Genomic DNA, 24454 nt, shown 5'->3' with positions numbered 1-24454 from the left:
TACGTCAATAGATATAAAATTTGTAAGAACAACGTGTTTGCTGCAATATAACATTGTAACATCGATACCAATTGATTACTTCCTTGGTGCTAAATAATAAGAGCTGAGAGGAATCTTTTATACGCATCCACAAAGGATTACTTCTATGACGATGAATCACATAGGAATAGAACAATCAGGTCCGACCCACTCTTTTGTACAAATACAACTGAAAATCAACAATTACATATATAAAATATTATATAACATATGTTATATAATATTACATATATAAAATATTACATAACATATAACATGGTTTTTATATAGAATGTTTTAAATCTTCCTTTTTTTTTCGCGTAAAGATAGAATTACTGATTTCTTGTATATTACCTATACGATGCTCCATGATGCAAGCATACCGCACCGTTCTTGCACGAATGGCGAATGCATTCGTTGCGATTGCATTCGCCCACGCCGCGGCCGGTGGCAGGACTGGAGCCGGTCAACGGAAGAATTGAAGTATCTGTGCGCAATTCTACATCGAATATACATCCGGAAAAGCCGGTGTGGAGAGGTAGATCATGCGGCAACGTCTCGAAGTTTTTCGACTTGTACCCACCTACGAAGAAGTATCTTTTCTGTTTATTTTTATCTATTTAGCCACATTTAAAACACTAAATGTCATCTTCATTTTGACTTTTACTTGTCTTAGATGTCAAGATTACGTTTAACGTTTCAATATCAGATATAAATGATGAAAATTTAATAATAATGTGTAACATAAAATATACGATGAGAAAGATGAAATTCTGCTGACACGATGCCAAATGTCAAGTTGCTCTTTTCCGCAACAACGTACCAATATAGAGAACGGGTGATACGTCAAGTTGTGTCATCGATCCTACCACCTGACCGGTCACGTTGCTGAGACCTTCTACTGCAAGCCATGCTTCCTTGCCTCTCCTTCCAATCCTGAGAGTATACATTTTACTTTTGCCAGCCGATCCTGCCACGGTTAGCGAGCTCAACGAATCGCTGGTGAAGATTCTTCGTACTCCTATTGAAAGATTAGAACGCAAGTATGTAATTCAAGCGATAACTATATCAGAACCTCTAATATTTTATTGTAACTGATTTCTTCAGTATATTTTTCTAAGAAAAAAATATTTTATAATCAATCTATACTTATGAAATTTATTATATGTAGGTACATATATTTAAAATATGGATAGCTTCGAATATGTGGGAGATAGGAATTTACGAATTCATGACTCACCGGAGCCCAAATCCCACGTGAGCATAATATAGCCGCGCACGAATGTTATTGAGAGGTGATCCGAAACATCGCGGCGCGATCCTCTCTGTCCTAGGTAGGCTATCAGGGAGATTTGATCGAATGTGCGCGGGATGAGTCGCAGCTTCAGCTCCATTGTGTCTTTTATCGAAGTCGATACGCCGTAGGCGATGTACGACGCGAAACCAGGAACGAGGACCGAGAAGGCTGGCCGCACTAGGATAGCATCTGGAAGAGAACAAATGTATCCTATATAACTTGATACTGCAATCTTTTTTTTTATTGCATCGCCGTTCTATAGAATATTTATTATAAGCATTTCGTTAGTTTATTATTCGTATAATTTACCTTCTTCGCAAAAAAGCCCGTGGCTGCCGAGCGGACAAACGCAAATGAAACCAGTTCCTGGCGAACTTACACACGTCGCACCCATCGAACAAGGATTGTCGTTGCACGCCGAATGTTCGCACAAAGGCCCGGTGTATCTGTAAATAATAATTTGGTGCTTATCATTGTACTTTTAAAAACTTATTGCGAATATTCATGTATAGATCAAAGCTAAGATTCGGAAGTTAAAAATTAAGAATCAGAATTTTGTTTTATTCTTTTTCTTATGTCTCATTTCTTTTTATTAGACATACATAAAGATATTGAATATTATAGTATATATTAGAGAAACAAAAAAATTGTTGATTTCTTTAATTATTAGATAATGAATACTTACCCAGCTATACATTTACAGCGAATTCGACCCTCGTTTTCTTCACACGCTCCGAAATTTTGACAAGGATTTGACAAGCACAAGAACGACGTGCATTCTTCAATCTGGAACGTTTCTGTAGAGTCGTGAATAAAATGTCGCGAAATACCATTCACCTGCAATATAAATTTTATTATTTATAGATAACTCTGTGTAATCAATCCAGTATAAAAAGTAACAAAGTTTCTGCGACAAAACACAAATTTAATTTATTGAATTTAACTCTGAATAAAATATTTTACTTTCAGGGAATCCATGCAACCAATAAATCCCATAGCTACGTGAGGGAAATAATGCGAGAACGTTAATGGAATGCCTCCTATGTATAAATTAGCATATTTTGGAACCAATTTTCCTCGTTGTGGCAGTATTTGTTCGCCGGTTACGGCCATAGTGCCGTTGACTAGCAATTTGGCAAAACATTTCTCCATTTCATCATTGGCAACATATTGAAAGCTAGAAGATAAAAAAAATTCATTTTTATATATAATTTCTATATAAAAACTTTAGATGTAAAAAAATCGATATTTATAAACTAATACATTTTTTAATGATTCAATATAATTTATATTTAAAATTAATAGAATCATTATCTATAATTTGCGAGTAGCTTACCTCATATCAATGCCCACTTCGAATCCATTATCGATAATGGCATCGATTTCACCGAGTAACATAGTTTCCAGACCGCAAGAAAATTGAAACTTTAATGATCCAAGTTCCAAGTACACTAAAGAATATCTCTCGTTGTCGAAATAAACGTGCAATATTATTCCATTCTTAAATACTGTTTTAAGTTTAACAAAAATTCGGAGCGTTGCACTCTTATTATCAGAGATAATTACTTCCACGCGCTGTCTGACGAAAGATTTGCCATTAAAGGCCGCTTGCGTAATGGTCGAATCTGTCTTGCAGCCGTCAGCATACTGAATAATAATTATAATATAGATGTGTTAAAATCGTAATTCGGAAGTTTCATCTTTTTATAAAAAAAAAATTTTTTTCAAAATCTATAATTAAGTTTTTAATGATTATTAAGTTTATTAATGATTGCTACAACTGCTTACCTCGGTAACATTACGCGAAGTTAACGTGGTAGTACTTGTGGAACATTGATTCCCACGACAAGCACCAATTTCTGTGGTGCTGGTTTCGATGCTAGTAGTGTGACTTAATGAAGATACGCTGGTGGACGTTAACGGGGAAGATACTGTAGGAGTCTCGAATCTCATAGTCGAAGATAATACTGATGGCAATGTCGACGAGGTAGTTAAAGGTAAAACAGTTCCAGGTGATTCCATGACCGTAGTTCCGACATCGTAGCTTCTGTTCTGTAACGATTCCGTCGTGTATCGGAATGTCGTATTGACGGGGAGTGTTGCATCGGTACCGTGATCCATGACAGCGCTCGTTACTGTAGTCTTTTCGTCGATCCGACCTTCATCCGTATCTATCATTGTTGGTCGATGACTAAATGGAGATGGAGTCTAGCGTTATTATAAAATTATTATAAAAAGAGTTATATTAAAAAGAGATCAAATATTCTTATGAGAGATTAAAACAAGATACATATTAATTTATTATAATAAATAAAAGTTATCAATCTAACAAATATCTAAACAAGTATTACACTATTTCTCCATTTACCTAAAAGTCGTCATGTACTCCGTTACACGCGTTAGGTCTTCATCCACTGTTTCGGAAGCCGGCGAATATGTTGTCTGATCAACACCCTTGGTAACTTTACCGTCATGAATCGATCTTCCGGTTGGAGAATAAGCTTCAACACCTTCTGCTTCAGTTACGTGGGAGAAATCTTCGGTAGCAGCGGATGACATTGTTGCGACCTCCGATGTCACGACATCATCTCGAGTCGTGTCTTTACTAGTCGTCGTGAAACCCGTTGATGGAATTTCAGTAAGAAAGATATCACTCTCGCTGCTAACACTAGGAGAAGCTCCGTCCTCGTATTCCGAGGTCATGGTCGTCTTCTCCATAATCGTATAGCTCTTCGTGTAAAGCGAACTAGTTGTTCTCGAAGACGTTGAATACGTTGCAAACTCGGACGTTGATGATGAAGACACAGACGTATCCGCTATTGAAGTTGATCCTCTAGGTGAAACAATGGCAGTTGTAGTTTTAATCGAACTTGTTCCCTGCTCGGACGTATCCTCTACTTCCATAGCAATAGTTGTCGAAGGAAAACTATACTCGCACATAGGACCACTGTAATTCGGTAGACAGGAACAAGTGAAGCTGTTGATACCATCGATGCAAGTACCACCGTTGTCGCACTGTGCAAATTTTGACTCGCAATCGTCGTACTTTAATTCGCATAGTGCGCCGTGATAATCAGGCACGCAGTAACAAACTGGATGATCATCCTCCAGCAGACAAACTGCTCCGTTTTGGCAAGGATTTTCATCACATGGTACAATTGCCCTGTCGCAATCCTTGCCGGTGAAACCTGTTATAAAAATAGATATATAATGTATAATAATAATCAGTGTAACTTACGCGAAAATATAATTTATTATTAATTATTAATTCGAACTAGAAAATAAAAATATATAGAGATAAAGAATATGTGCTTTTTTTTAATTATTAACAAAATAGTAAGATCTTGATAAGATTTTAATTTTATGAATGAAACTTTGACTTCATTAATTTTTTTCTTTTTCTGAATAGAATATCTGCGATCTGTGAACCGCTCACCAAATAAACAAGCGCAAGTATAGGAAGCTGGAACGTTGATACAGAGACCACCGTTTCTGCATGGTGACTTCAAACACTCATCGATGTCCACGTCGCAAAAAGTACCGGTCCATCCTTTTCAGATCATAAAGTCGCGCATAGAAAGAAGAAGATACCATCAAGATAAAATATGTTTAAAAAACCAAAATATTCTTTATATATGTATAATAATTTTACACAAGATACCTTCGCGACAACGGCAATAGAATGACATTCCGGGTCCTTCGACGCATTCGCCAGAATTTTTGCATATTGTTTCGTTGCAAACAGAAACGTCTATCTCGCAATAATCTCCTAGAAGATAACAAAATAACAATATAGAAAAATTTCCACATTGATCTGATAAATATCAGATAAATTTGTCATAATATGTCGAACCTGAATATCCCTCCGGACACTGACAAGTGATGCCATCGTAATCGATGCAGGTGCCATTGTTTAGGCACGGATGATTCGAACATTCGCTATATCTTTGCTCGCAATTCACACCTAATTGTTATTTAAAACATATCATTTATATTCTTATTAACTTTCTTATATTTTATAGGCGAATAAGTGAAGGAAGACGTATTACCTACAAAACCATCGACGCAAGTGCAATTATATGCAGCAACGCCGTCGTAGCACGTGCCACCATTGAGACAAGGATCCGACCAGCATTCGTCCCAATTAATCTCGCAATTAATCCCCGTATAACCGTCGATGCAATAACAAGAATAGGTGCTGCATCGTCCATAAAAATTTACAAAACAGAAATAATTAAGACACTATATTTCATTCATTTGCATTTTTTAAATTAATTAGTGATATTATAATAACAGTTAAATCTTTATACGCTTTCATTTCAGATATATATTTCTCTTTAAAATCTTAATAAAAAATATTTAAGTTGAGAAAATTGAATTTTAATTATATTCTATAATAACTTATTGTCTATTATATTTTTCATGTAAGATATATCTAAAATATTACAAACAAATTATACATATATTATATTATATTTATCTTTACTTATATCCGTGTGACTGTATCTGTATTTGATATCAAACTAAATTATAAACTCTTATGAAATTATCAAGATGCGTGCTTAGCAAGCGCAAGTGTGTATGTACCTGTTCTCATTGTCCAAACAGATCCCATACATGCAAGGATCCTCGCTACAATTCGATTCTAGTGCAAACACTGTTATCGTAGTCATCATCAATACTATCAGAATAAGAATACTTTGACACGTGGTGGTCCTCGCGGATGGCAGGCAATAACTCCACTTATAAGCCAATCTATAAAGTAGCCTTACATACCTTTACAGCATGATTACAGCATGATATATACATATGTCGATTAGTTTGTGATGTGTAGGTGTGATATGTATGCACGTGCGCATATGTATATGTTTATATACGTGTGTGTATTTTATGTATATGTATCGCTATACATATCGTATAACGTGCACACGATTGGAAAATTTACATAAAGCCGCCACACGATTTAACTAATAATATAGGATATAGGATATAGCAATCTATTCACGTCTCATATTGAATAATAAAATAATCTTGCAGACTCAACATATGATTTCATGACATTTCAGGTATCAATCATATTTATAATCAACAATATTATTTACATTTTCATTAAATTCATTAGTCAGAAGAAAATCTGTACGCGAGATAGGGTATGTAATTAATGAGAAGAATAATACAAAAATCACAAAAATTAAAAATTACTATTTAAAAAAAATTGTAATCTTAATAGATAGAATAAATCAAATGTAAATATATTAAAAAATTTTTAAATATGTGTTATATATGTGTTCAAAATAAAAAATATATATGTATAAAAATATAAATATATAAAATATATACGTTTGAACAAAAGAATTAGATTTTGAAGATTAGTGTAATTTTCAACGATATAAAATAGACTTAATTAAATTAGAGCAATAATATATAGCTTCGCGCGAGTCACGTCATCACTGAGCCAAACGTGACCTTTCTCGCGAATTTTTCGGCATTATATCAGGTGTAAAACGCTAAAGAGAGTCAATTGCACAATTGATCGATATGATGAGAATACCGTACGGTAATTCCTGAAAGGATTTTAAAAAAACAACGAAAAGGACTCGTCGAACGGAAGGAATCGCTCTTTGGGGAATCGCTCTTTTTTCATTACCTTCCCATTTCTGTGTTCACGGTGGGCAAGAAAAAAAAAAGGGAGGACGCGTCGTGGAACACGGCACTTTCGACGATTTGTACACAGTACGATATGCCTCATATATCGCTTTAGCTTGGCATAGATCGTGTATATGTTGTAGGCACGTTGTTCTTGACGATGCCGCTCACGATATCCCGTCGACGACGACAATTCGACCGTAGTCTTAGCAACACGCGACCATACAAATAGTCGTTATACGTGCCGGATACGCTTGCGTGAAACAGAGTTGTCGATATTAATAAGAAAAAAAACTTCTAATTTTACTATTAAATAAAAGTCGATGCTGAAATACATGATGTATTTCTCAGATCTCTTACTTAGCTTGCAGGATCGTAGAACGCAGCTTGTAAATTGAAGAGTTTAAATACCAATAAATTTCCTTAATTGATATTACTATTTTTTCGGCAGCAATTTTGTTTTTTTTTATTATTGCAAATGCTTGCGGAATGTATTTCCTCATGAATTATAATGAACAGAATAAATTATGGCGAGCACTTTTAGTCAGGCGAGTAAAGAAAGTTATAGACCAATATTACGCTCTTATAGCAAGCTTTAAATCGATACACGAGCGGAACATTTTTATTCTAGCTGAATATAATGATTTGTTTAACGAAGAAGAGTTTAACTGACATAAGTATTTAATTAATAACATAATTAAAAATACGCAATTTATTTCATATGATTCATCAGAGAAACCGCCTGTGTTTTCTTTGAGTTATCAATGTTATATATTTTATTTACGATCTGTTGACGTTTCGCAAAATGTGCAAACAGTAAACAGGTAGGTCAGTTAGCTACTTTTCGGTGACGATGTGCTGCCAAGTCATAATTCTATTTTAAGCTAAGATTTATAACAAGAAACGCGAAAGTAGAGCAGTGTCATTCGCGTGTCTTTAATCACGAGCGTATTTTGCGGTCTTTCGATTTCGCGATATAATTTCGATGCTAATTAATTCCTTCATTTTACAAGCTCCGCATTTGTTACGAAAGCCGAAACTCTCTTCTGGCATCGCGGCTTATAATATGTCACGTCTGACAAACGACGTATATAAATATCTGCATGTTATAATAATAACATCCCTCTCCAACAACTTTGCCATCAAATTCATAGTTTTTTCCTTAGTCTTTCCAAGAGTTTGTTAAACTTGTAAATCTCACACGATTATAAAAAATCTAGCACGAATCACTCTATATACCGATTATAAATAGATTTCATCGAAAATTACAGTTTGAGTAGAGAACCTCTGCTTCAAATAATGTAAGATTTGTTATTTGTGCCGTGGAGAAAATTTTGCAGAGAGACAAAAACAAAATCTCCGAAGTTATTACGAAACTGGCTCGGTGCCTATATAAAACGCGTTTTAAATGTTCGGTATAAAAGGGGATGATTAAAGCATGGAGAGGCAGTCTATCGAAAGGGAAAATTATACAAAAGTGCATTTGTAATTCGTGACAGATGGAACCGCGTGAGACGATGGAATTGCTCGAGTCTCATCTACGAGAGAATAATTTTGCGCGAGATGAACCCAAGTCGTGGACCATCAAGCGCTCTCCTTCGAAAGGTCGCGGAATGTTCGCCACACGAGACATTCGAGTCGGCGAACTGATCTTCACGGATGTCCCGCTGTTAATAGGACCGCGGTGTTACAGCAAATACCTGCCGATGTGCGTCGTCTGTTACAAGAACAATTGCCCTCTGTTTCCCTGCGATCATGGTTGCGGTTTGCCGATCTGTTCGACGGAATGCGAGAACTCGATGTCGCACTCTCAGGAGTGTCGATTACTCAGAGAGTGGATGCCGACCTGCGGTTCCACCTGGTCCAAGGATCTTCTGCTTGCAGTGGTACCCATACGCGGTCTTACGTTGTCGAAGGAGCAGCGCAAACTCTTGTACGCCTTCGAGTGCCATTCGAATCTTACTCGTAATCACGAGGTATTGATTCGATTTACTTTTCTTTTGTAGATATTCCATAAGTTTTTCCTATAATTAATGTAATTTTTTCTATAAAAATTATTTTGCTAAAATTTATTATGCAATTATATCATTTTAGTTATATGTGAACAATATTCTTTTGAGCGATATTAGATAGACTTATATAGAAGAACGAAAAAAATATGCAGTATAATAATATATATTAAATAAAAAATATGTCTATATAAAATACCGTGAACTTTAAGATCGATCTGCTCAAAAGAAGCGTGAGCAACCTTCCAAGCGAGGAGCAAATGGAACTTATGAGACACATTTGCGAGATCTTCAACACAAATTCCTTCGAAGTCGTGGTCGCGAAAAACGAGGAATGCACCACGAGTCTACGCGGTCTTTATTCCATAAGTTCGATGCAGAATCATTGCTGCGTGCCGAACACCAGGCACCACTTCGATGATCAGCAACGACTCTACGTGAGCGCAGCGATGCCGATCGCTGCTGGCAAAGAGCTCACCATGTCCTACACCGACTTGCTGTGGGATACGTCAAGCAGGAGACAGTTCCTGAGAGCCACCAAACACTTCTCCTGCGACTGCAGTAGATGCTCCGATCCCTCGGTACGTAGATAAAGAAAAAGTTCGTCGCAAACGACAAACTTACGTGGGATGTTCCTTTTCTTTCCTCAGGAATTCGGGTCCCAACTCGGAGCGCTTTTCTGCGCGAAGGATGATTGTCCAGGTCATTTGCTACCACGCAATCCTCTTAGTCTTGAATCTCCCTGGATCTGCGACAAGTGTCAGATCTGCGTGAATCGTAGACAGGTGATATCTAGAAGTTGAAATAATGCTTTATATTTTTGCACGTGATATAAATAATTATTCTCTACTTTTTAACTACTCTTTCAGAATAAATATCTTCTCTGCAATTATTGATTTCGAGAAGTTATTTATTTGCGTATTAATAGTATGTTCGTATATTTATATGATTACAGTATTTATATAATTATCTAATTAATTAAAGTCATCTTGCTTTGATAGCCTGTCTTGTTACAGATTGAATGCATTCATTCGGCATTGAATGCGCTTGTTTTTGACGCAATGTACAAGACTCCACGAGAGATTCTCAAATTTATAGAAGCGATATTATCAAAATTGATTCCTGCCACTAATTACATTATGTTACATGTCAAGTATCGTATAATCTCTTACTTTGGCAGAGTGCCGGATCTTAAATGGAAAAGTAAGATGTGTGTTATATTTTCTAGCTTATTCCGACATCGCACGCGGAATATTTTACAAACTATTACTTTTATATTATACATCACACACATAATTTAAGCGAAACGTAATTTGTGTTATTGCAGATCTTACGGATGCAGAACTTAGAATCAAGAAAATGTATTGTAACGACATACTTTATACTTTGGATATTTTAGGCTCTGGAGATTCTATTAAAAAAGGTAACATAATCACTCTTTTCTTTTGTATAAATTAATAAAAATTTTTCTCCAAATTATATTATTTCATAGCTTCATTCAAGAAATAAAAAAAGATAATTTTTAATATTCTCGTAATATATTTTCTAGGCCTTGTTTTATACGAACTATATCGTACGAATCTTGAATTGTCTAAGCGCAAGATTTCGGAAGAACAATCATATCCACGCATAAAGGTATGAGAAATATAATTCTCGTTTATACATGTCTCAATTATCGTCTTAAATCATTTTTTTAGGATAACGAGGATAATAAATGCTTATTACAGCAGGCAATGGATATATTGCAAAACGATGTCGGCGCAGCCTGTATTTGTAAAAGTGATTAACGCGAAAAGACATCGTTCTGAAGTTGTATTTATTGAACTATTCGATGTCTAGGATGGATATACATGTGTGTACGAGCATATTTGAAGTAAATAATGCATCATATATTGCTATGTATATTACGATTTTTACAATCTAACCATCTGTTTTCGTACTTTTTTGCACGCGACATACAGCTTATGACAAGAAAGGGTTGTAAATATATACAAATATAGTTATTACGATAAAAAAGTGTAAGCGATTATTATATTCTAGTCAAAAGTACGTATTTGATAGAGATTAAAGTTGAAACATTTACGTTTAAAATATGCGAATACTCATTGAGACTTTCATCAAAGATGCAAATGTTCAGGCAAAAATTATGTTCAACCGATAATTAAGTCATAGTTTCATGTCAATTAAAAGTTATGATACGATCTGTTATAGCGTGAAATAGATCCCTTCACACACGCAGACACACACACACACACACACACACACACACACACACACACATTCACACAAGGCAGTGTACATATATATCTTGTACAATCAATACAAAAAAAAATTAGTAGTTATTTTATACGTAAATTTGATATCACTTTTTCATACTACTTGCTGTAATAAGCATTTTGCTTCCTCATACAACGCAGCACTTGACTTTAGTGTTTCCAGATCGTAATCCACATCTTCGTCATAACTCGCATTGTTATTTCTGTAATAAAATTCATTACATTATAAGCACAAGAGTATTACAAAATATATATATATGACAGAAAATTTTCTACAAATTATTTTAATTTTCATTTAAAAAATGCGCAAAAAATTTCACTATTTGTGTATGTTCTTAATTAGCATAATTAGCAAATTTAATACGACTTAATATTCACCTGTACAAAAAATCATCTACAGTGGGCATTGCACCATTATCCAAATCCTGCAGCAATCGATTTCGCGCGAGCGCCGTGTGCATCAGCGCGATATCAGCAAGCAAGAATTCTTTACGATTCATAAAAAGAAGATTTGAAAAATGTTTCGCCAACTCATTTCTGACTTTAGCAAAGTTATATCAAAAAATACTCACCATTCTCATATTTTTTTCGTAGATATTTTACGAAATCTTCGCTCATATACTTCTTAGATATACCGATTCTATAGAATATAGCTTTACACTGCCATCGATTCTCCGTAGAATCTTGATTCGACGAGACGATTCTCCTCGCTTGCGTTTCTTTCACGAGAGATTCCCAATCGACACCTAAAGCATCGCCCAGTCCTTTGCCGCTCGTTTTGATATCTTCTTCCAACTCGCCATCAGAAATTTCTTCAAAGTCCATAGTTTCCATATTTTCGTCCTCTATGTTCCTATTAACACAAGAATATAAAATTATATAATTATATAAAATTTTTTATATAAAATTGAAAATAATTTTTATAATAGAAAACATTTTTATTCTGATTATAGTATTTTATAATTATCCAATCTTACTTCAATGACACTGTATCGGCGTTATCCTTAGATTTTGAACTGAAAATAGTTTCTTCTACAGGTTCTTTCGGAGATAACTGAGCCGGCTCCTGTGCGGTTGATTGTGCGTCGCGATGTGCAGCATCCGATACTTTCTTGTTTGTCCGCGTTTTATTATTTTCCATATCCTGTCGAAATATTACGTAAATTCGTAAGCATTTTTTTGCAGCACAAAAAATAAAAATACAAAAATATACAACGCATACCGTAGTATCTTCCTCCATATTCAATATATCATCAGGATCGTCGCTAATATCACTCAAATCGCTCTCAGTGTGAAGAGTTTGCAAAGAATCGTCGGCTATGGGACGTTTCGGTTCCGTCGTGACGGGTTCCTTGATTTCCGGCTTATCCTTTTGTGAATTTTTCTTTTGGAAACTGTCCGTGGATTTTTCCCTCGTAGTAGTTGTACACAATTTGCCTTCGGCAAGTTCCATCAGTTTTTTGTTGATAGGTTCTTCTTTCATGCTGCCATAAATAGCAGCCTGTTTAGCAGAAGTCTGAATCGTTGGCTCCTCTCTCGTTTCCGGTGGATTATATGATCGTCTTTTGCTAAAAAAAATTGGATTAATGGAGAATATTATGATATATGTATGTATGTATGTATATGTATACATAATATTCTCCATTATATATATATATATATATATATAAATATATATATATATATGTATATAATATTTTAATCTATCTATAATATAATAATTATTTTAATCTATCTATCTAATATTTTATACTTTAATCTTCTCTTGTATACGAGAGACTATGTTACATGCTTACTTATGTTGCGTAGATTCTCCGACTTCCAAGTCTTTCGAGCGTTCGTTCCTGTAATGCGATCGAACATGCACGTTCTGATTATCCCACTTCCGCGCATCGTTGGACTTCCAGTCAGCCACTGAACTGTCATATCGGGAAGGGTTCCACTCGTCATCGTGTATCTCCGAACGAGGAAGACTGTCTCTGCCTTCCCATAATGTTCTCGTGCGCCACTCTCTCTCCTCCCATTCTGCCGTTGGATAACTCCGATCTCGACCGTGTTCCACGTCGCGATGATGTCCTTCCCAATCGTCGTTTGAAACAGTCTCATCCCTAATTGACAAAAAAGAGAGAAGAATGAATAATATATACTTAGCTATACATATATATCTATTTTTAAAAATTTCTTTATATATATAAATTACGTAAAATTAACATTAAAAAAATGAGAACTTCTAAAATTCTTTGACACATCATTGATCAATTTGCAATTTTTGCTTCAATGCTATAGTAAAAGGCTACATATAGAAAAGTAATTTAATATCAATATTCTTTGATGCAAGAACGATAAAAGGATAAGTGTAACACTCTTCTGATATTACAATTACCTAATTCCAGCTCCACTATTTCTCAGTTTATCGCCAGTATAGAGAGGATGTCGATGATGATGGTGATGATGACGGTGATCATCGAAGGACGTTCGCTCTGTAGTCTGGATCATGTATCTCGACTCCTTGGATCTCTCTTCACGAGCGACGCGTCTCTCCTCGAAGGGACTGTCGTACCGTCTACCCTCGATGGTTTTCCTCCCATCATCGTGAATATGAGCGTGATCGCGATATTCCATCCCGTGAAGAGTCGACTCTTCCTGCTCGTCCCAATGCTCCGGCATTCTGCCGTAATTCCTACCGAAATTCCTGTCCACTTCCACGGCGCGTCTTGGACTAGTCATGTCCCGACGATCCGCTATCCGATCGATCTTGTTCGGAAGACGATTCGGCTCGATTCGCGCTTGATCCTTCCTGCTGTTGTGTTCCCTTTCGTATCTCATGCCGAATCTTCTGCCGTGCCTATCCCTATCATAGTGACTGTCCATGTCCATCAGATGATCCCGGGACGATGGTGGAGCGGATATCGCGATCGCCGAAGATGAGGTCGTAGACACCAGCGGTAACGGCGCCGTCGACTGGATGCTCGACGATGTCACAGTATGCCCGCCCTTGTCGTGTAAGGGCGCACGATCCAAGGACGTCTCTCGGAAACGATCCATGCGATCCCGCGGTGAATTCACGTTCGACTTGCCGCGACTCAAGGACGATGCGTCCTTCTCGACAGCGCCACCTCTCTCGTACCTCGCATCCAGACGCAATTGCGTCGAATTCCGGTCCCGCTCGGCGAGAGCCTTCGTCTCGGATCTCTCCCGCTCGCGTTCGCTTCTGCTTCGCTCGCGAACGCCGCTGTTCTTCTCGAACGACACGTCCTTGCTCAAGGGTCGTTCCTTGAGTCTGCTGCTGCTGCTGTAACGCGAACTCTTATCCGCGGGAAGATTTAACGTCGTGGACGAGACCACTGCGGATACGTCCCTCTCTCGCGACTTCATAGATTTTTCTCTGTCTCTATCTCGATCGCGATCCCCGCGTTCTCGGGTCTCTCGATCTCTCTCCCGTTCGCGATCACGCTCGCGCTCTCGTTCTCGATCGCGATCCCTGTCCCGGTCGCGTTCGCGTTCCCTCTCGCGATCTCGCTCTCGCTGCCTCTCGTTACGGCAACGTTCCTGAGATTCATCCTTATCCTTGTCGCGCGGAGGTTCCTGACGTTGATCGCGAGTCAACCTGGAGTGACGCTCATCTCTCATGTCCTTTTCGCGCTGACGTTCGCGACTCTTCTGTCGCGTCTTGTCGCCACCGTAGGTCTTTTCGTCGAAATTGTCCTTGCTCGGGTTACTCCTGCGATAGTTCTCGTCCTGACTCGTCTGCTTCGCCTTATTACTCGAGGTCTGCTCGCTCTTTTTCGCGTCCTCCCGCTCTTTGCTCTTGTCCCTCTTGTGCGAGTCGCGCTCCTTCTTCTCCGTGTCTCTCGCGCGACTCGACGAGCTGGCTCGTTTCTCCGGATTTTTCACCGGGGTGAGATCACGCCTCGCTCTTGACGGTGTTTTATCAGGCGTTCGACTACGTCGTGTCTTCGAGGACGTGCTTTCCTTGATGTGCTGATGCTTTGTCGATCGTTCCGATGATGATAGAGGAGGCGGTGGTGTACGCGAACGCACGTCCTTGTCCTTGCACTTGGATCTCAACCGGTCATCCGACTTGATCTTCTCGTCGCTCGCGCGACTCTTCTCCTTATCCTGTTGTTCCTTGATCTTATCAAACGGCTTGCATTTGGATGTATCCTTGGACAAACACTCCTCTACGTCACGCACTTTCTTGTAATGCCTGCCGTCTTCCTTGTCAATTTCTCTGTTGCCCTTCATCGCTTTCGGCGATTCGCTTCTGTTTCTCTCCCGTATTTTCCCAGACGATGACGCGTGATGCGCCGCGGAAACCGACGAGCCCAATACTACGGCTGATGTAGATGTAATCCCACTCGTAGATCCTTGTTGTATTGCAGCAGGTGATCTAGCGCGCAATAAGCTAGGATGTTTTCTTGATGCGGATAACGAAGCATGCTTCTTGACTGATCTCGTGGTAAGATCTTTTTTCGTGGAATTGCTCTCGAGCTTACGTTTCTTCTTGCTGACGGCTTTGTCGTTTTTCGCTCCCAGCCTCTTAAGCTTCAATCTGTAAAGTTTATAAAAACAAATTTGATTAATGGATTATACACAATAAGGTAACATGTTTTTATATAACTCTATTGTTGAAATAATATAATAGTTTATTTAAATAATTTTTTAAATGATTTATATTATGTATTAAAATATTGAGAATATTACAAGTATTAAAAGACATATATACTCACTTTCTTTTTTTCTCTTTATCTTCGTCGTAATCAGTGGAAGCGCTATGATGTCTCTTTGTTTTGATCTTCTTGACTTTCTTTCGTAAATCTGACGTTGATGTGGAAGATGAGTCTTCGCTGCTGGAGCTGCTACTACTACTAGATGTACTGGAAGTGCGTGAACTAGAGGAGGAGCTCATAGCCTTTTTTTTCTGTCTCACTTTATCCTTGCCATGTACTTCTTTATCCTTCTTCATTTGTAATTCCAGTTCTCGTTGTAACAATTGCCGCCGTCTCTCCAACACCTTCTCGTCCTCGTACTCGAGATCCGTTTGATTCCACTCTTCTATATTCAAATCTGGACTGTGTGACGCTTTTTTCACGATTTTTGACGTAAGCCGTTTGAAAGGATCTTCAATGAGCTATAATATTGAGAAAATTAAAATTAAAAACCCTTAGCTTACAACCAGTCAATTATTTATTTCAACTCTGATTAATTCTATTGTATTTTACATGTTTTTGAAAATGCCACGTATCACATAAAATTATTATTATAAATATAAAAATATAATGTACTTACCCCAGATGTGCTTGCGATCGCATTATCTTTCTTAGCACGTTTGGATGGACTTATCAATGTATGTGTATTTGCGTATCTAATTAAAAAAGAGAAACAGAAAATTTATATAGCTTAATACTCTACAATAAGTCTCAGTTTCGCTAATACTTTATAAAATAGATCTGATTCAGTCTCAGTATAAATTACTGATATAAAAAGAGCAAACCAGTTTGATTATTAAACACATTTGTTTGGAATATTTAAGTGAATTTAAATTTATTTTTTTTTACTCTAATTTCTCTTCCAAGAATGAGTTGTAATTAGTCATATATTATAAGAATTTCTCTTTATTCTTCATTATTAGTCTACGTGCCTTAAATAAATGCAATTTGAGCACTCTTTTGTATACAAATGTAGAATCTCCTAATTGATTAATCGCGAAGATATACATATATATATATACATGTTGTGGAGAAGATATTTTTGTCGGCAAAAAATATTGGCAAAATAAATAAGCACTCACTTGCAATTCTTGCCGTAGGAACAACTGCCGTTGAGGGCCCAATTTCTGCAATAATCCGTTGTATTCTGAGCGGTGGTGGTGGCGGCGATCGCTGGTTTGGTGCCCAACCTCTCAAACACACTCGGCCGTCGAGAAGAGTCTGTATTACATTTCGTAGGGTCAGCCGTTATCTTCCTTATGTTTGGTTTTGACATATTATCACCATAAAGCACTTGTATTTTCACAATGGAAGCACATAACTGCGAGCATGCAGGTGTTCACGTGCCGTGCGGAATCGTCAATCGTCATACGTTGCGATGATCTCAACCTCGACGCGGATTGCGGAATAGGTTGGGTAAACCATCTCTGTCAGCCGCTGCCAGGACCGCACGTATTTATGGTCGATAATGTAGTTTTCTAGCTGTAATGTACCTACAAAATAGGCCTGAATTAAAACCTCTTCGCCGTATATACTCTCCTAATACATACCTCTTCGCAGACTTTGTTCTCCGTGTCATCTCTCGCCTGAGTTAATAGCAAAACATGTTGTACAAAGAAGTATGCATTAGGAAAGTATATATTGCGAAGAAGTTTTAATTCAGGCGTATTTACGAGCATTCGCAATGCGACGAGACCTCCATTTTTTCTATTCAAAATCGCGAACGATATACCTATGGAAATTATTTTCTACGACAAAATCACTAATGAGTTATTAACTTTTACAATTTATTTGTAACTATGTATATATATCGCGATGATAGATCCTCGAAAAACACATTTTTAATCCGAATTAATTGGACAAAACATTGGACGGAATAATATACATATATTTGTGACTCATCTAATTAAAATTAAATAAAGAAATAATTATTGTCCTTAAAGATTGTTACGAAATCTTAATTTTTCATTTGTATTTATGTCACTTCGATTAAATGAATATATTATGCGAAAAATGCATTTCTACACGCAATCGTGATCGATATGAGAAAACTATAATTTCTCATGATAAAATGATTATTGAGTTATTAATTTTTACAATTATATAATAATAATTTATACGAGTCACAAAATACATATATTTCGTCCGATACTTTATCGCGTCCAATTGCGTTTCGAGATGATCTATCATCGCGATATACATATATATATATATATATATATATATATATATATATATATATGTATTACTCATTAATAATTTTATCATATAGAAAATATAGTTTTCTGATCGCGATCGGATATATTTTATTTATATACAGAGGATGTTTCTCAGAAATACATGGCCAAATTTGACAATGGAATATGTTTATAAAGTTTAACTACTTATTTCTGATACACTTTGTTTTTTTATTGCATGTTTATTTTACTTGCATTGATTTTCATTGATTTATAATCGCAGTATCTTCCTTTTTTTGTAATTCACACATACAGTAAGAAAAATCCTCGGCATATATAGCATACGCATGACATATATCGCACTCTTACGCATCCGCAGTGGAAAATATGTGGAAATCGGATGATTTAATGAAAAAACCATGTTAGGTCTAATGACCGTGACTGATCGGATGACCGATGGATGACTAATGATGGATATAAACAGTGCCGTATCATCTTATTTTTATAGAAGCTCGCGAAAAGAAAAGGCTTGACTCAGAATTAATTTTATTTCTTATACATGTTAATGAATAATTATTAATTGAAAAGTTCGCTTTTGCTGTCCACATGGTTTTTTTATTAGAATAAAAATGACAATTCAACTTTGCCTTTACATTCTGATGAAATTTATCGTCGGATCGTTTGCCGTAGTAACTCGATTAACATGATTAATGCCGGAATACGTTTACACGCCAAATGCAATTTTACATTTCACATCAACGATCCTTAATAACAAAAACAAACTGCACGTCTATTCTATCAACATAGCGATTCATTGATGCAACCGCAATCAAAGCATCGAGTGCACAAACACAACATACGCAAGTACATTATCATAAAAAAAAAAAAGAAATCGCGTTGAATAACAAAATGACATTTCGTACGAGAACGTATATTGCACACCCTGAAAAAAGATTTTTATTACACGCAATTCTTGCATACTTTTTGTGACTACGATGATATCTCGGAATGACGTTTCGTGCTACATTGGTTTTACACTAAACTCTTGCCGACATTAAACATACAGCAAATAAAACTCTTACGGTAACTCGCATAACAATAAATTAGACTGCATAACGATTTGATAAGGATTATACAACATCTGTATTTATATCTGTATATAATCACATGACTATATATCCACACTTTTTCATAAACACTATAATTTGCGCAACTTTACATACAAAAATCGATTAAAAAAATATTAGTACGAATATAATATGGATTAACAGCTTGCGTATATTTAAAATATATGTATGTATATTAGTAATTAGCAAAATAGAATTGTAATATTAATCGCGGCGTACAATCGTTATAACATTGAGAACAAAGGGGATGTGTGTATATATATATATATATCAGCACTACATCCATCCTCTCTTCTAAAATCATAAAGCAACAATATATCGTCACGCCACGATTACTATCTTTCCATAAATCGTTCTTTCATCTTAAACCCATATATATATTATATACATATATTGAATATATATATATATATATCTATATACACACACACACACACACATACATACATGTAGGTATAGTGTTTCGTTCTGAGGTAGATCGAGTCAGCAAACAGCAAACAACTATATAATTCAAAGCTCGTTCCTAAGTGCTTATATATGCACATTCTTGATCTGTTACTATTACGTTTAAAACTACATCATTGTCAGAATATTAAAAAAAAATCATCAATGTCAATTTTTATCTTATTGTTGCATTATACACAACCACAATAATTTCGAAACCTTGATCATTAATAATTGCTCAACAATTGACTATATTCAGAGTGCGATGAGAATCATCGGAATTGTATTCTGAATTCGGCAACAACTTAGCAATTAATATGATTGAATTTAACATATGTAAATTATAAGATTTAATTATATACACATATATAAAATATATATATATATATAATTATTAATCTTATTTGTTATTTTCGTAATTGTTCGTAAATGGGGCAAAACGCTTTGCTGATGCATTTACACCAAGTTAAGAATTAAAATTAAAGCCACAATATTTGCAACACTTAGCGATAATGGACATTGATGATATCTAATGGTCTATCAGAATTTTTAAGTGACATTCGGCACTTTTTTCTTTGCACTTTTATCAGGATATATAATCGTATTTTCTCAAGAAGGGAAAAGATATATAATTGTAAAAAAAAAAAAATATTTTGTGTTCTTATATAAAAACATACGATACTGAAGCTACAGCACGAGAAATAGTATGTACAGTTTAACAATATATATGTGCAAAAATATAGTTTCATAAAAAAAAACATTCATGATTTATAAATTTTTAGAAGTTAAACCAATATATCAAGGTTTCGTTTCTCAATCACATTGATAAATATTTTCTGAAACAATACTTATATATATGGAATCTGTTAATTATGCATCGACTATAAATCTATTTTTTGAAATAGCAATAAAGTTTAGACAGAAAGCGTTATTCTATATATATATATATATATATATATATATATATATATATATATATATATAGCATATTCTAATTTTTCTAATATTATATACATATGTAGACACAAGATTTATAAGAGAACAATTTTCTATATTAAAAGTTATCGATGCCACCATCAGGTATACCAGCTCTAATATTTTCCAATATCTTGTTCACAAAATCTGTCGAATAATTTGCTATTCGCATTTCTGTAACACAGTAAATTCGCGTATGAGAATAATACTGATAATTTATGTTTATTATACATGTTTAAAAAAAAAATAACATTAAGATATTACTCACTGGTAGCCACTTTGTAATATTTCTCCATTTGTCGAGTAAGCTCTTCTTGATTCTCAGGATTGGATTCAGCTAATTTTTTAGCAAGCGTATATTTAGCTTGCGATATACCTTGTATAAGACGTCCTGTAAAAGAAATTATTTTAGTTTTTTAATCTGCTATACATTTGACATAATCTTATAAAAAAAAAATTTTTTTTCTATTTCGACATATACTCAACTGTGTTCTTGTTCGAGTCCATGCAACTTTATCTTATTAGCTTCATGTTGAGCCTTTTTCTTCAAGCGACATGCTCGCGAAGCTAATTTATTCTTTTCTTTACGTGTCTTTGGTCTTGCTGGGAAAGGTAATTCCGAAACAGGTGTCATATCATTTATAATACGATTGAGATTGTTTAATTCTCGTCCAATACTATGAAGTTTACGAGGATTCGGCGTAAGATCGTTTCCATCTCCTTTTCGTGCTTTTCCGCTATGTTTGATTCCTCTGAGAGCGCACTGAGGACTAAATACTGGATCGGTTGCTTCGTTCAGAACATGCGGGTCTTCTAAGCGCGCTCGAGCGATCAATCGTTGTCCTTTTGGTCCCTTTGCTTGAACATTATATTGCCAGAAGAATCTTTCTTTCTTATGTCTGTTTTCTTTCCCCAATTCTGTAGTTCCTGTTCCTATTCTGTTGTTACTCTGGTCTTCACCATCACTTCCACCTGTATCTAGTAAATAAACGGTAATTTAGTTATATTTTGTAATTTTACTTAATTTATAATTAATTTAAGATTTTACTTAATTTTATAAAAATATAAAATAAATTAACCTCTATAAGAGATCCTAAAATAATATTGTAATAAATTATATTTAATATTAATTATACTATTATATATTTTGTATATTATTATTATGTATAATATAATAATATATAAATACCATTATCACTACTGTAGTCATCATCATGATCGCTATCTTCATCACTGTCTTCATAGCCTTCATCGTGGCTAAGAGGATCAATACAGAGTGGATCTGGACTCAGTGCACCTCCAGTACTCAGACTACTTGTCGATTCTGCCTCTACCAAACTACTAGTACTTAACAGATGTTGACGTGGTTCTCTATGAGCCCAGATCTGATCTAGATGCCCCATTGCCTGTGTTGGTGCAGACATAGAGAGTCTCGAAACTTTAGGTTTACCACCTACTGTAGAGATATTATCCGGTTGACTGGATACTGGATTATTAAGTGAATTTTCACCTCTTCTCAGAAGTAGTTCATGTAAAGTAGATGATCCAAGAAGTCGTCCTGGAGGATGTGGTGAAGTTGATGAACTCGCTGTGGAACTACCTGTATGAATTACAATACCACATTTTCATTTTTATTATCAAAAATAATAAATCATAGATTATATATACAAACCAATTACAAATGTTTTATACTACTATTATTATTAAAAAATCTGATTATTTTTATATATTTAATCATTTATTTATTTTTTATTTAATATTATTTTATTATTTCTAAACTATATTGATGTGTGCATACCTGCAATGTTGCTAGTGCCTGGACTAGCAAATGCAGTAGGACTGACAGCTTCTGCATTATCTGTGATAGTTGAATTTCTATTAAAAGCATATGTATTTGTATATGTAGGACAGCTTCGATAAGTTAATCCAGATTGAGGAAAACTACTAGATGCGAATCCTATTCCACTACTAAATAGAGAGCCGGACAATGAAGGTGCAGTCTCTATTTTCATCGGCTGTGTTGCCCTTTCTTCGGGCAACAATAGATCATCGAAATTTAAATCTTCCAACTCTAGGGTCTCATCATTGGCGTTTAACTCGGCAAGAGTCGGGCCCTGGATTAGTTCAGCCTTGTCTACTTGGAATATATCATCCTCGTCCATCTTAAGCGAGATGTCCAGCTGATCCGGATCCATTTTAAAGGGATATTCCATTTGTTCGCTCCTCATATCCCATCCAGAGGAGAAAGCCAAGGGTGACGGAGAGAACTGATCGTACGCTCCTCGCGTAGTCCCCCTGTGTCCTCCGGGTATCGGGACAGATGCTGACGCCGAGTTCATCTCCTGGACAGGTTCCTGCTTCACTGCGTTGTCCATCGTGTTGGCTAGAGAAAAGTCGCTGTACTTGTTAGAATCGTCCATTAGCAACACGTGCTTTGACGAGAAACGTGGGGGATGAACGCTGCGAGCTTCTTGCTACGTATATCCTCTAAAAATCCACAAGTTGGTGCATAAAAAAATTACCTCTAAATAAGAGAAATCATCAAGGCTCTCGACCTATCCTACTTTTAATGTTGATATGTGTCGAGAGAAAATATGCATGTGCACGCGACTATAACAAATTGTTCTTAAAATTCCTTAGCAGCTGGATTTAGCAGCAAGCTCGAAAAATGACGAATAAAATAGAACTTGAAGAACAATGAGAAAAAATGTACGCGGCCCACTTCGATTTTGACTCGTCCGTGAACTCGATCGATCCTGCAACCTAGCGATGCACGAAGGAAGAGTTGGAGAACAATTCTCTTTCTCTTTCTCTTTCTCTTTCTCTCTCTCTCTCTCTCTCCTTCTATTCTTTCTCTCTCGCTCGCTCTCTGCTTTTTGCAACAAAATTCCAACGGAGCTGATCTGAAAATGGGGAAAAATAGCAGCGAACAGCAACACACGCACCTCGAAATCACATATTGGTCCACGCGCGTTCACAGCACGCACGCATCACGATTCTCGTTAGCGGGCCATTTCCGCGGCTGACAACATAGCGACGAGTAGCCCAGATTGGATTTCACTTTTTCCAGCCTAGTCCGACTCTCTTTTCCCGGACGAGGTCCGCGTAGATCCGGACTCTAGGACCGATCGCGCCTGCCCCAGGCGCAGAGGCTTTGGATGACGAAACAATCGCGCGAACGGGTTGGAGAAATTCGCGAGAAATGCGAGTAGCTACGACGTGTGTTGTTTGTTATTGTTTTGCCACGAGACTGCGAGGCCAAGTGATCGGTGATGTTTGCATAAATAGAGGAAAGGGTCACATGACACATCGTCGCGAAATTACGTCGGCCAATCGTAGGCCGGTATTCCGCTGTGCGCGGCCCGCACTTTTTTTTTACGCCCGACGTAACTTGGCGAGAATTTTCATTCTAATATTATTGCCTCTCGTACACACGCATACTTTCGCGCGGGTAAAAGTCCTCGCCGAGGACTCGTCCGATCCCAAGGACACGATCACCTGACGATCGGTCCTCTTATGAAATGTCACGCGTGATCCATGGCGAAAGTTTTCTCCTCTTCTTCTTCTTCTTCTTCTTCTTGCATCAGACGCGTACTTGCAAATGAGACTCGAGATTCTATCGAATTATTTACCTTTACACAACATATGGAACATCTTCGTGTCTTCTTTTTTAGATTAGCATTTTTTTCTTTCTTTTCTATTTTGTTAATCTTTCTAGTGGTATTTTTTCTTCTATTCAGTTGGCACGACTGTTTTCAAATGGACAAAGTGACGAA

At 36.4% G+C, this 24454-nt stretch overlaps 4 protein-coding genes across 6 annotated transcripts; 1 reads left to right on the top strand and 3 right to left on the bottom strand.

Annotated features, from left to right (window-relative positions):
• Window positions 1-69: 69 nt before the first annotated feature.
• Eys (eyes shut) lies at window positions 70-8285 on the bottom strand. The gene is made up of 15 exons (XM_083044349.1): window positions 5903-8285; window positions 5365-5513; window positions 5169-5279; window positions 4977-5084; window positions 4752-4865; window positions 3684-4503; window positions 3104-3506; window positions 2652-2962; window positions 2279-2492; window positions 2001-2152; window positions 1625-1761; window positions 1259-1504; window positions 842-1039; window positions 373-601; window positions 70-208 (listed from the first exon to the last, which is right to left on the bottom strand). The coding sequence occupies exons 1-15, from the start codon at window positions 5989-5991 to the stop codon at window positions 157-159; spliced, it is 3333 nt and encodes a 1110-aa protein (XP_082900475.1). The 5' UTR covers window positions 5992-8285; the 3' UTR covers window positions 70-156.
• Window positions 8286-8460: 175 nt separating this feature from the next.
• On the top strand, window positions 8461-11246 carry LOC145939768 (SET domain-containing protein SmydA-8). Of its 2 annotated transcripts, none has more exons than XM_083044353.1 (7): window positions 8461-8937; window positions 9183-9551; window positions 9621-9755; window positions 9987-10173; window positions 10298-10393; window positions 10520-10605; window positions 10698-11246. In XM_083044353.1, the coding sequence occupies exons 1-7, from the start codon at window positions 8461-8463 to the stop codon at window positions 10755-10757; spliced, it is 1410 nt and encodes a 469-aa protein (XP_082900479.1). In that variant the 3' UTR covers window positions 10758-11246. The 2 variants fall into 2 exon arrangements, with proteins under 2 accessions (XP_082900479.1, XP_082900478.1); XM_083044352.1 differs by having other exon boundaries at window positions 10668-11246.
• On the bottom strand, window positions 9169-17643 carry LOC145939763 (uncharacterized). The gene is made up of 11 exons (XM_083044345.1): window positions 17506-17643; window positions 17038-17448; window positions 16536-16611; window positions 15977-16377; window positions 13630-15798; window positions 13043-13354; window positions 12469-12814; window positions 12224-12390; window positions 11819-12099; window positions 11625-11733; window positions 9169-11449 (listed from the first exon to the last, which is right to left on the bottom strand). The coding sequence occupies exons 2-11, from the start codon at window positions 17229-17231 to the stop codon at window positions 11341-11343; spliced, it is 4164 nt and encodes a 1387-aa protein (XP_082900471.1). The 5' UTR covers window positions 17232-17448; window positions 17506-17643; the 3' UTR covers window positions 9169-11340.
• A 201-nt stretch (window positions 17644-17844) lies between these two features.
• Reptor (repressed by TOR) lies at window positions 17845-24377 on the bottom strand. Of its 2 annotated transcripts, XM_083044351.1 has the most exons (6): window positions 23624-24377; window positions 22477-23165; window positions 21868-22278; window positions 21165-21656; window positions 20947-21069; window positions 17845-20852 (listed from the first exon to the last, which is right to left on the bottom strand). In XM_083044351.1, exons 2-6 carry the CDS (start codon window positions 23096-23098, stop codon window positions 20758-20760), a joined length of 1743 nt encoding a protein of 580 aa, XP_082900477.1. In that variant the 5' UTR covers window positions 23099-23165; window positions 23624-24377; the 3' UTR covers window positions 17845-20757. The 2 variants fall into 2 exon arrangements, with proteins under 2 accessions (XP_082900477.1, XP_082900476.1); XM_083044350.1 differs by lacking the exon at window positions 23624-24377 and having other exon boundaries at window positions 22477-23313.
• Between the last annotated feature and the right edge of the window lie 77 nt (window positions 24378-24454).

The sequence above is a fragment of the Prenolepis imparis genome, unplaced genomic scaffold, assembly GCF_030444845.1.
Source record: "Prenolepis imparis isolate NDT839.2.m4 unplaced genomic scaffold, iyPreImpa1.0 SCAF_8, whole genome shotgun sequence".
NCBI lineage: Eukaryota > Metazoa > Arthropoda > Insecta > Hymenoptera > Formicidae > Prenolepis > Prenolepis imparis.
Note: the sequence above shows the minus strand (reverse complement) of the source record. Positions and strands in the feature narration are given on the sequence as shown.